The following is a 12,424-nucleotide window of genomic DNA, read 5'->3' on the forward strand; positions in this document are numbered from 1 at the left end:
CTTAAGGTAAGGAATGAGATTCTAATTTGGCCTGGATTAAATCAGCTTTCCAGGTGTCATCATGTACACTGGTTCTGTACAACATATCAGAGTTTTAAAGCTGCCAGCCAGACCCTTATGTATATAATTTACCACGCAGAATATCAAGCCCTCCTCTGGCATCCCATTTGTTTTTCCATTTGCAATATAACATTAATTATGCAAACCTAAATCTTTCCTTTCAAATACAAGCTCACCCGATGGCTTGACATCACCTTGGCTGTAACACGGCTAATTAGAGTTTGTCTTGGTAGTTGAACACAAATTCTTCAAAATCCCGGTCAAACCCCAGGTGTAGCAGAAACGTTACTTTGTACATTTTGAACACACTGACTCCACTCTGAGACACGGTGGTGGCAGCATCATCCTGTGGGGATACTTTTCTATCAGCGTGAACAGATATGCTTGTTAGAATTGATAAGAAGGTGGACAGAGCAAAAACACAAAGCAGTCAGTTTCTTTCTTTAAATAAATAACTATTAGAGGTTGAAGTAGAATATAAACATATAAACAGAAACAAATACTGTAAGTGGTGTGTGGGAAAAAAAATCGGGTTATTTTAATTCTCTAAAAATGTTCTGTTTCGAACCTAAATGTACCCATTTCCAGACCATTTTGTCAGAAATTGAGCTTTCACAAAAGATGAAATAAATGCTAAACATAAACTTCCAACTCAAGAAATACTAACATATTAACCTTTTATTATAAAAGCTACTGATTATCGTTCTGTAATCAGTTTGACCCGAGCTGAGTACCTTCATCTTCAATATCTCCTTGGGGCTGAAGAAGGTGATGTGTCCCTCCGTCCTCTCTACCACTAGAGCCAGCAGGCACACCAGCACCACGCAACCCACCACCGCTCCACGCATGCTGATCCTCCTCTCGCCTGCATACATGTACACGCGCACACCTTTACGCTGCGCATCAATTCACTCATTGGTGCACAGTGCATCGACAGGGACTGACAAAAGAGCCGGAGCGAGCGGCGGGTGGCCCTGGGGGGCCAGTCAGGCTGCAAGCAGAACTTGGTGAATGCTTGAGAGAATGATGCGACAGTGAAAGCAGGTCAACAATCGACAAGAGGTGAAAGGAAAACTAAAACTGATCAAAGCAGAGAGAAGGACGCAAGAGGATCCCCTGCTTATGTAAGGGAAACGTTGGCTGACAGATAAAGGAGATAAAAGGCAGGGAGAATGGACAGAGGTGAGAAGGCTTTCTGTGGGGGCAGAACAACAAATGGCTCAGCAGATAAGAGGGACAAGGAGCTGAAGGGAGTAAGGGATATTTACAACAGCGACAGAGATATCTGCACTGAACATGAGCGGACGAGATGGGGCCAAAGAGCAAAAGAGCCAGGAGTCAGAAGAAAGGAGCATGAGGGGAAGCCCTAAGAGAGAGAGGGAAGCGGAGGAAGCCATAAGTTACTCACGTGATGTGTCAGCCTTGGTCAGTTGTTTGGGGCCGTGTTGGTTAAGATGAGCAGGGCTCCACCGGTCTGATCCTCAGCTTGTCCCGGTCAGCCTTTATATCGAGACTTCTCCAGATCCCTAAAGCTTTGTTGCTGTCCTCCCTCACATCCACTCCTCAACAAGCTCCTTCAAGGACTCTCCTCCTGGCTCCTGGAAACACAGACATTACTCGGGAATCTGGCCTTTTGTTTTATTAGGGTAATAACTTCACCGGGCTGTTTGTCAGAATGACAAATCAGCACACAGATATTGTCAGCAGGGGTTAAGATTAGTTTACATCCCTCTCCACTGTGCAATATTTCACTTAAAACACACAGACTAATTCAAGACGTCTCAAATGAATTTACTATTGCTTGTCCATTACATCGATGAACCAACTCAGAATGTGTCTTAAAGACACACTAATGTGTCTTACAGTTTCTTTTGGGTCAAATAGCTGAAAGAAATAGAAAGCCAGGGGACAATCTGTCCAAGGAGGTCAGTCATAAATTATCTTCTCCAAGTTATTATCAGACACAGAGCGGCATTTATAACCCGCCTGCAGCGGGTGCTTGCGCACATACAGACCCCTGTATATCCGTTGCTGGGGAGTTTCAGGACTCTGAAGAGCTTTATTGATGTTTTCCGAAATATGACACTCGACTATTTTCCTGCATGGTGGCAAAATGGTACTGAGGGTCTGCAGGAAGGAGGAACGTCCAGTTGAAAATAGTTTTGTTGTTGTATTTGGCGAGTCAAGTGTACAGCTTTATGCGTCTTCTTTTGTACTTTTTACGACAGCGACAACAGGACAGAGAAATCACTGTGACGTTCCTCCATCTCTCGGCATCAGAATCTTGTGTTATTTTGTGTGTTTATTTGTGTTTTCCTCTGCCCAGGGTGCAACGATTACGCAACAAACAATGTTAATGAGTTTAGAAAACAAGAACTGGGAGGGCAAGTTTGAATTCAGGGTGGTTTTTCTCTCTTCCACACAAGGCCGACCTTACACACAGATGCCTCAGTATTTAAATATTTGACTGAAAAAACCCAAACCACTTGATTTTAGTTTCGATCAACAAGCTTCTGATACAGTTCTGACTGTATATTTGACCAAATTCAGTCAGTGTTAGTAAAGTTCATTTAAACTGTGCACTTTCCTGAGACTGGAAGCTGCTTAAAACACCACCTTCATTTTTCACATTGAATCAAGTTTCATCTACCAATGGACTGAGAGCAACAAGGGAGGACTAATTATTGTAACGTTTATCAATATCGTGATTGGAAATTCGAAAAAATTTTAATCATGACAAGAAATTTGAGTTTTTGTGAAAATGCTAAATTCCCAATAATGTTTGAAAATCCCTTAAATTTACAGTATCATCTGAACTGACAGTATTTTTCCATTTTGAATTCATTGGTAGCTTCAGTAAATATTGATAAATTTGAAAATATTGTTAAATTCAGTTGTAATGAGCAGTTTAGCTCCTTACTTCAATTTCCTGAGGGAGTCTTCCCAAAGGATCAATAAAGTACAAGTCTAAGTCTAAGTCTATTTGTGTAACTGATGCCCTGAAGAATGGATATGTTTCTTAAGAGGAGAATTTGTGTTTGCAGTGACAACAGCTATACAGCTGCCTAAAAAGAACCTTATATATACTTTTTTATTAACAGTATTATTGTTATCATAATAAATACCACTATATATGTTGTGATAAGATTTTAAGAACATATCATCCAGTACTTCTGCCAGCTGTAAAAAAGTTCCAGAAACTCAACAGAAATTAGCAGCTGGAGAAGCAGAAGAGTTTATTTTTTGACAGTCATCACTCTTTTAAACCCAAGAGCATTGTATCAATTATTTACACACAGGTTGATGTTTTCAAGCCTTTATTACTGTTAACTATGATTATTTTTCTTATCTAATTTTTTTAAAATTATATATAGAATATCACATCAGACCAAAAAAAAAAACCCAACAAAAACATAATGGAGAAATGAGACCCCAAGTTAGGTTCTGCCTTTATCCTCATATAGTACTGGACCAGGTCTGCCTCTAAGGCATAAAAAAACCCCAAAACATTAAAGTGAATTTAAGTTTATTCAAATTTATGAAACAATATTGGTTTCCCCCCAAAAAGAAAATATCCATGATTAGATAAAAGATATCCATTATAATTTTGTTATTATAGTACTATTACTGTTGAATCTTGGAGAAAATTTTGGAATCTCGCGGTGTTGTGCAGATCTCGCGGTGTTGCAAGCACGTTGCAACGTACTGAAGCTTCTCCGCCGTCTCTTTCCTCAGAGGTGAGCAAGCAGAGCAGACACGCATTGCGTGGTTCTGCTAATACCGTGATAAAAATGGTAAGTTTAGGGTGATAAATCTGCTGGCAGTAAGATAATAGATAAAGCTATCATGGCATATTTTCAATTATTTATGTTTCATGGGAATGTTTGATTATATTTGTGCGTTTATCGCAGCACAGTTGTAGGCCTTGTGTAGCGTTGAGGCGCTGTTAGCCATCTCTGCTTAATGTTAGCAGCTAAACTTGTTTCCTTATTACCAAGACAGGTGTAAATCATTTGGGAGAAATGTATGTGTAACTTTAGTAGTAGCATCACTTCAGACAAAAGTATGTATGTGCTCTCGCTTAACATTTTGAGTTTTAGTTGGGCTGTTAGCAGAAGCTAGCAAGTAGCATCTTCTAGAGGGCCTAGACCAACACGTGGGTTCGTCATGAGGGCTATCCAGTTACATAGATCGATATGCTATTCAGTCTATTAGACATTTAAACTGTATATAAGTTAATCATTGTTCTATTAAAGGTATTCTTTAATAATTAAATTGAATATAGCCAAACTACGTCTTTTTAATGTCAGATTGGTAACCACGTGTGGCCTTGTAAACACTTCCGCTGTTCTGACTGTCAATGTTGAGTTTAGTCGTTCAGTCTCGTAAATCTCTGTTCTGCAGGTTTTGCTGCATGTGTTGTTCGAGCATGCGGCAGGCTACGCGCTGTTCGCCGTCAAAGAGGTGGAGGAGATCGGCATGCTGCTACCTCAGGTGAGTGTGTGTGTGTTTTTTCTGTGGCGTGGTGCTCCTTCTATATGAGCTGGTCTCACTCAGTGTGTGTGTTTGACAGGTGGAGGAGAGCGTGTTGAGTCTTGGGAAGTTCAACAGCATGGTGAGCCTGGCCGCCTTCTTCCCCTTCAAGTCTGCTCAGGCTGCCCTGGAGAACATGAATGCCATCTCTGAAGGTTTGTGTGTTACAGCTGCTGCAGGAGAACGAAGGATATCCTCAGCAGAGCTGCACCAATTGGACCTGCTGAGGCAGTTTCCCTTTAAAAACTCACCCAGATCTGACCTTTTATTCTCTGATATTTTCCTGCGAGTTCCATAATAAACTGAATTCTTTAGAAATTAAGCAAGAAGTTTAATTATAAAATAGATTCCCTTTCATTTCTGAAATCTCAAACCTGCTAAAGTTGCAGTTTGATGTAAAATTAACTTTTTTTCTTAGCTTTATACCATGTTATGTTGTTCCCTCACAAAATAAAACATCTGGAATGTTGCCCTGATTCTTTCTTTCGTTGTATGAGAAATCCTTTAATCTCCCTTGGCAATCATTCAGCTTGCAAGACGCTTGTTGGGCCTAATGCCGCCTTTGAGATGCAGCTCTTTAGAGGTGTGGTTTCCAAGCTTCTGCCTGACTAATCGGAAGCTCCTTCAGACTAGCCAGCAACAATCAGCAGATACCTGGTGGAACTGCGCATCTGCTGAGCTCTTATGAGCAACTACTCAGTGAAATGCTGGTTAAAAATGTTGTTAAAGGGTTAATATAAGAGCCATGTTGTGGTGACTTTCTGAGGGTGGAGTTTCATAAAGAGCAGTAGTTTTTAAGAGACAGAAGCCCAATTTTAAGGTGTTCAATTACAAAGTAAAATTACTTGTGTCACATTTGATATATGCAACATTTTTATAACAACTGATGGCAACATAGTTACTTGATTATGGTATAAAATGGCAGCATGTGGCTGGAAAAAAACAATACTGCCCCTTTATAAAAGCAGCAGGATGATCTGGTCTGCTGGTGTAAAACTCTGCCAATAAACAGTCAGTGTCTTGGTTCATCTCTGCTCCTCGGCTGTAATGATGCACTTTAATCTGTCAATCCACTGAATTGTTGTGATGACAACCTAATTTTAACACTGAACAGCTGAGGAAAGCAACTTTAGTTATATATTTTTGTTATGTGGTTTATGTTTGTCGGGATTCGATTGGCTCAAGAATCTGATGTTTTTGTTTGTGTGCAGGTGTGGTTCATGCAGACCTCAAGCTGTTCTTGGAGACAAACCTTCCTCTGTCTGGGAAGAAGAAGGCGGTTTTGGGGGTTTCCGATGCCAAAATTGGAGCTGCTCTTCAGGAGGAATTCAGTATTTCCATACAGACTGGAGGTGCAGTGGTTGAGATAACCAGAGGTGAGAACACAACCAAAAAATGGCAAGTTTGGAACAAAGGTGAAAGCAGATTCTAATTTTTGTGTGGCCTGTTGTGATGCATCCTTATCCTGAAACTCATGAAGGTTTATACTGAAAATCTGAACAGCCACAAGACGATTTCACTTTGTCTTACCTGCCGGTGAAACATCTCAACTCGTCCTTCATCCCGACAGGTGTGCGCCTGCACTTCCACTCCCTGGTGAAGGGTCTGACGGCGCTGGCCGCCTCCAAGGCCCAACTGGGTCTGGGTCACAGCTACTCCAGAGCCAAGGTCAAGTTTAACGTCAATCGGGCAGACAACATGATCATCCAGTCCATCGCTCTGCTGGATCAGCTCGACAAAGACATCAACACGTTCTCCATGCGAGTCCGGTGGGTTTATGGTGAAAACCCACCAATCGATTAATCATGATGAATCAGTTGTTGAAATAATTGTCAACTACTTTAGTAATTGATTGATCTTTAACTGGAGAGACTCAGAAAAGGTAATTTTTATAAAAGATAAACACACACCAGTAATTAAGCCAAAACTGCACCAAAAAAATATACAATCAAGGTTCCCCCAGAAACGTTCTAAGCCTGGTGGTTAGCAGCCCGTCATGGTTTTGAGTTAAAAATGTTTTAAAGTTGACAGGAAATTTGAAAATATCCCTTGATAATTATGTGTTATTGAAATATTCGGAGATTAATACCTGAACTCCAACTACAAAGTCTTTAAAAATGCAAACATTAGCCTGGTGGGGGCGCAAGGAAAGGCTGGTGGCCTGCCAGGCTTATAATACACTGGGGGAAAGCCTGTACATTCTTACATGTAAGATGGGGAAAAAAATCTTTTTGTAAATATGTTCTACCCAGAACTCCTCCAGTTTCATAGTACAGTGATGGTGTTCTGCATTTTAGGAAATAAAAATGCAATAACACATTTATTTATTTTTTAAGTACATTTTCATATTTTAATGGAATTCTACTGTATAAAAAAGGCTTAAGTGGTTAAACAAAAACAAAAAACTACTGAATTTTCTATCTCATTAATCGTTAGAATAATTGATTTATTAAAATAAACGTTAGTTGCAGCCCTGGCTTTGATTAAGTTTGTGTTTCCTGAGCTTTTTACAGAACTGCATAATCATGACCTTTTGTTCGATTCAATGATCAGTTTTCACACCTCCACATGCTTACCACAGACTGAGCATCAGAGTACTGTCTGTATAGAAGCTGGAGGTACATAAATCTCTTCCAACATTGGTGCAGTGCTGGCTAACGTCTGGTAAGGCAGCTTTGTTGGTTGAGACATCTTGCATGAAGGTGAAGCTGGTTAGTCATAGGTTTATTTATACTGAGGTGCTGGATGTTTTTTGTTTATATTTGTTTTGTTTGTTTTTTTTTTTGCCAGTGAGTGGTATGGCTACCACTTCCCGGAGCTGATCAAAATCGTGACGGAGAACTCCATGTACTGCCGCCTGGCTCAGCTCATCGGCAACAGGAAGGAGCTGTCGGAGGAGAGCCTGGAGAGCCTGGAGGAAGTGGTGATGGACAGTGCCAAGGCTCAGGCCATCCTGGACGCGTCTCGTTCCTCAATGGGTGAGCGAACTGCCGCCTGAATCTGAGCGTGATCCACACCAGAGCGCTGGTCAAGGTTGGGCAGCTGCTGCGTCACACTGAAAGTACATAGCTGCAGCTAATAAGCAACTCCAGTCCCTGGAACTCTCATCCTTTGGAAGAGTTTTGTAGGGTTTTTATTTATATGGTTTTCTAATAATCGGTGCAGCCAGGCTCGGTGTTACTCCACCTGAACCGCCAATAAAACTCTGTGTTTTACATTGAAATTGCCTCAGGATTTGCAGGTCAGCCAAACTAAAGGCACATTTATTCTGCACAGAGTGAAATAGAACGGTTCAGAAGCTCAGAAAACACCCAGCAGGCATCAATGACAAATAAATAGCATTAAAAAAAACTGCGGTGCCAAGCATGAAGAGCAGTCGACTTGTTCACAGATGTGCTGCAACAATACGACCTGATACTCAACAATGGTCCATTCTGCGCCTAACTATATACGAAAAATTAAATGTATCGCAAGCATCTTAGCTAAAAGATGGTAAAATATTTTGTCCTTTACAGGAACTTTTACATAATAAATCAACAGAAACTCGCCTTCCTCCATAACATCGAGGAACGGTGTGGGTCTTGAGTAAATGTGCATGCCACACCTTTCAGTTTTTTATTTTTAGCATAGTATAGCGTACAGTGTGTAAGATACCAGTAGACGGGACAAAATGTGTTAAAGTTATCGAGCCCCTTTTTTGCCCACCTTGGACCCCCAGTCGTCCTTGGTGCCGAACACAGGGGGGCAGAGAGAGTCTCTCATAAACCTGTAGTGAAGGCGCCGATCCTCACTGCGGATCCTGTCGGGAGAAACAACCTCGATGTAAAGATGGTATTACTGCTGAAAACATTGGGTTTCTCCTCTTAACGCCTCCTGACTGCCTTCCCTCATCCTCCTCAGGTATGGACATTTCCCCCATTGACCTGATCAACATTGAGAGGTTCTCGAACCGCGTGGTGTCCCTGGCCGCCTACAGGCTGGAGCTGCAGGAGTACCTCCGCTCTAAAATGAGCCAGGTGGCGCCGAACCTGGCCGCCCTGATCGGAGAAGTGGTGAGCACGAGATGAAATCTGCGCCCAATGGCGCGTGGGACCGATGATGTTCTACCAAAATCTGTCAATCCCCTGAATCTGTGTGATGAGAAATAAATCTGGTGCTGATGGTCCTGAAAATATATGCAGAGCTTGACTTAACTCTCAAACGTTTAGCTTTTCAGCAAAGTTGAAATCTTCTTACCTTTCTGTTTTCTTTAGGTTGGAGCCCGACTGATTTCCCACGCCGGGAGTTTAACCAACCTGGCCAAGTACCCGGCCTCCACCGTTCAGATCCTGGGAGCGGAGAAGGCCCTGTTCAGGTACTGGGGCGCCCCCTCCCTGCTGGGGGAAGACGTGACTGCAGTGATGGCAGGGTGGGACCGGAGCAGAGCAGGGTGACCGGAGGAGCTCTTTCCCCCCCGGAGTGATCCCGCTCACTCTAATGCACCCCCACAGTCTGAGCAGCCACTGCAGCACCGAGGTAGAACACCGACGAGCTTTAAAGAAGATAGATGCTTCTGCTATAAAGAGGATTATTAAAAACAGATGCTTACAGAAACACATGGTCATTGTTTAGCATCTAATCTTTAAATGCAGTTTAATTAGTTTTTTGTTAAGTAGTTTAAAGGTCTGATCTGGACAAAGCTAACTATTCAAAGATGAACATTTGGCTCTGTTCTTGGCTGAGTCAAAACATTTATGTTTTACTTTATCATAATTTTTAGACATTTAAAATATTAAAATCAAACCAACTAATATAAATTCATTGCACAAGAAGGGTTAGAAGTCTAATTTTACCTGAATTTTATGGCAGATTTGTCCAATTGTTGATTATTGATGAGGACTGGTTGATGCAATTTTTTGGGAACTGTTATTGAAACCTTTAAGAGGTTATTATTTTATAATGTGTTGACTGTCTACAAGAGGGCTCAGCTGCTGAGAAGCTTTTGCATTTTAGCTCTAAAGTGGTCCCTGCTTGCATAGCTTTGAGTAGGCAGAACATTTAAAGGATGGAACTCTAGAGAGAGTTCCTAATAATACCGGAGTTTTTTTCTTTCTTTCCAATATTGCATATTTCCAGTAAGCAGCTCACATGGTTTCTGCCAGTCGTGTCAAAAAGCGCCTGCGTCTGCCCACAGAGCTCTGAAGACACGAGGCAACACGCCCAAATACGGACTCATCTTCCACTCCACCTTCATCGGGCGCGCCGCTGCCAAGAACAAAGGCCGCATCTCCAGATACCTGGCCAACAAATGCACCATCGCTTCGCGCATCGACTGCTTCTCCGGTGAGCGACTGTGCAGCGCCGCTTTGTCGTTAAACGTAGCTGCGACCGCATTGATGCTTTCATTTTTCGTCAACAGCATTCATCCGTCAGGTTGATGTTGAGATGTGACTTTCTGAGCAGGGCTGCGTGCACGCTGCAGAAAGTTAAACCTGCTTCAATCCCTGCATTGATTATTTCTTTTCTCTGCCTTCCAGATCTCCCAACCAGCGTGTTTGGAGACAAGCTGCGCGAACAGGTGGAGGAGCGTCTGTCCTTCTACGAGACCGGAGAGGTTCCACGGAAAAACATGGACGTCATGAAGGAGGCTGTGAAAGAGGTGAGCTTTCTAACTTCTCAATAAGTTTATAAATCCTTGGAGACTAGCATAGCTTTAATTTTAAAGTCACCTTCATATCTAAACGATGCTGTAAAGGATGATAAATTATTCCCCTGACATCACGGTGAGGGCAAAAACTGATTTAATGAGCCTGATGCAGCATTTCCAGTGCATTCGGAGACGATCCGATCCGATGCGGCATTGCTGATTTTAACAGTTTCTGTTCCTCCCCCTCCTCAGGCTACCGACGTAGCAGCTGAAATCAAGCGGAAACTGGAGAAGAAGGAAAAGAAACGCAAGAAGCGTGAGAAGAAGCTGCAGGAACTCGCAGAAAACGGGGAAACGAATGGCGAAGCTGAGGTGAGCTATTTTTAGTTTTCTCTTGCCCTTGCTGCATGTTTCGATTTGAGACTCGACCCTCGTTTGTGATCCTTTCTCAGTGTACGACATGCAACATCAACCTCTGACTCCGAACCATTGGCTGGTCCTTATTTAATGGGCTTGATCACTGAAGAGAGTCAAACAATTACAATTAATCAGAACAGAAAATCTAGTAACCGTCAGAATTAAAAATACATTTTAACAATCATTAAACTTTACATTTTCTTTTCCTTTTTAAGGAGGAGAATGGAGAAGTTGACACGCCTGTAGCGAAGAAGAAAAAGAAAAGACAAGCCGCAGAGGAGACCAAAGAGGCCGAGGCCGTGGAAACTCCAGTGAAGAAAAAGAAACGAAAGAGCGAAACATTGGCAGTGGAGGAAACTGAAGAACTTCCAGAACCAGTAATGTCCGAGAAAAAGAAGAAGAAAAAGGAGGCGGATTAGTGACTTTCTATTTTTGTGTACAGTTTTATTTTGTACTTAACCGAGGTTAGTTTATGGAGAATAAATGCTTATGAATGTGTCATAATTCTGTGTAAATATATTTTGTATCAAAGTGAGGAAACATTTGGCGGCCCCAGCCTTAAGAACCAGATATCCCTGCTAATTTGTGAGGTTGCTACTCTTAGGATTTTGAACTTGAATTATGTGGAATATCCAGATGCCATGAAATTTAACAGCAGACTCATCCAAACATTTCCAGTAAAGCACATGCCTGAAACGTAAAGCTTTCACCGGTTTATTCTGTACTACGTAACAGAATCAGTCCTGTGTTTTTGTAGTTTTGTTTCTAGAAAGGCGTCTGACTTCTGATTAATTGCCAGCAAATGAACTACCAGTGTTGCGTCCAGAAATTCCCTGGTCTCTGCTGTTGTGAGGAACTTTTCAGTGAATCTTGTTTGAAAATCCCTCCAAGTTGCGCTTTGTCAAGATGCCTTGAATTTTTGTGATATTTTTGTAATAAAATGTATGTCAAAGCCTGTGTGTTTTAAAGTGCCACCGAGAAATATAAGCATCACTTCTACCGTGATGTTTCCAAACCGAAAACTACAGCAGGCTGCGTTGATGTTGCATATTATCATTGGATAACATTATTCGAGTGACGAGGCTGAAATGGAAGCTTAGGAGTTACGCTTAGCATTGCATAACAATTTATACATGCGACAAAAACACAAAACTATCACTTCATCAGAATATCCTGTTTAAAACGAAAAGCCATCGTAGATGTCTGCACTAATCCTTTCATAAGAATATACTTTAAAAAAATATTTTATATATATGACATGATGCTGCCATCATCAAGCCGTTCTCCCTCTCCTTTTCATTTCCACGAACATGGAAAGAGTTTTTTTTTTTTGTTGCAAATTTAAGTCAACAGATCTTAATTAAATGTTCTGCTTGGATTTAATTTAAATGTAAATCATGAACTTCTTGTCGTTTTGATGTTTCTGAACTATATAAACTTTATTTACTGGTGAGAATCCAGAGCTGTGCAGATCCATTATCAACTTCAACTGTGATCTCTACAGACGCTCAGCCTTCAGCGAAACCACCGGTCAGATCCACTTTTCTATCGAAAAAATCATCTAGTTTCAACCATATTTATTATCTTTAAAGTCCCTTACTTAATTATGAACCATTTACTTTAAAAAAAAGTTGCACATTTACAAAATAAACACAAAATTTTCCTCCACTTTTCAATTTTCTCTGTGTTTTGGAAAAAAATCTACGTAAAATAGCAGTAAAGCTGAACTGATAGCGTGCAGTGGTTGCTTAAAACAACATAGTGATCAAATGGTATATTAACGTGTGG

At 41.3% G+C, this 12,424-nt stretch overlaps 1 protein-coding gene and 2 non-coding genes across 3 annotated transcripts; all 3 read left to right on the forward strand.

Annotated features, from left to right (window-relative positions):
- Nucleotides 1-3,735: 3,735 nt before the first annotated feature.
- On the forward strand, nucleotides 3,736-11,591 carry nop56 (NOP56 ribonucleoprotein homolog). Its single transcript, XM_028002929.1, has 12 exons — nucleotides 3,736-3,854; nucleotides 4,465-4,554; nucleotides 4,634-4,748; nucleotides 5,805-5,969; nucleotides 6,164-6,362; nucleotides 7,384-7,571; nucleotides 8,494-8,645; nucleotides 8,847-8,947; nucleotides 9,767-9,915; nucleotides 10,110-10,231; nucleotides 10,472-10,591; nucleotides 10,852-11,591. Exons 1-12 carry the CDS (start codon nucleotides 3,852-3,854, stop codon nucleotides 11,053-11,055), a joined length of 1,608 nt encoding a protein of 535 aa, XP_027858730.1. The 5' UTR covers nucleotides 3,736-3,851; the 3' UTR covers nucleotides 11,056-11,591.
- LOC114136321 (small nucleolar RNA SNORA26) lies at nucleotides 8,291-8,410 on the forward strand. The gene has a single exon (XR_003593775.1). It is a non-coding gene; the product is annotated as a small nucleolar RNA SNORA26 (small nucleolar RNA).
- On the forward strand, nucleotides 10,321-10,389 carry LOC114136319 (small nucleolar RNA SNORD57). The gene has a single exon (XR_003593774.1). It is a non-coding gene; the product is annotated as a small nucleolar RNA SNORD57 (small nucleolar RNA).
- Nucleotides 11,592-12,424: the final 833 nt, after the last annotated feature.

Source organism: Xiphophorus couchianus, chromosome 20 (genome assembly GCF_001444195.1).
Source record: "Xiphophorus couchianus chromosome 20, X_couchianus-1.0, whole genome shotgun sequence".
In the NCBI taxonomy this organism is placed as follows: Eukaryota; Metazoa; Chordata; class Actinopteri; order Cyprinodontiformes; family Poeciliidae; genus Xiphophorus; species Xiphophorus couchianus.

Excerpts from the sequence above, each read along its gene's own strand:
- nop56 (XM_028002929.1), top strand. Across the intron at positions 5,970-6,163 it reads AGTGGTTGAGATAACCAGAG|GTGTGCGCCTGCACTTCCAC; the intron begins GTGAGAACACAA and ends TCATCCCGACAG. Across the intron at positions 6,363-7,383 it reads ACGTTCTCCATGCGAGTCCG|TGAGTGGTATGGCTACCACT; the intron begins GTGGGTTTATGG and ends TTTTTTTGCCAG.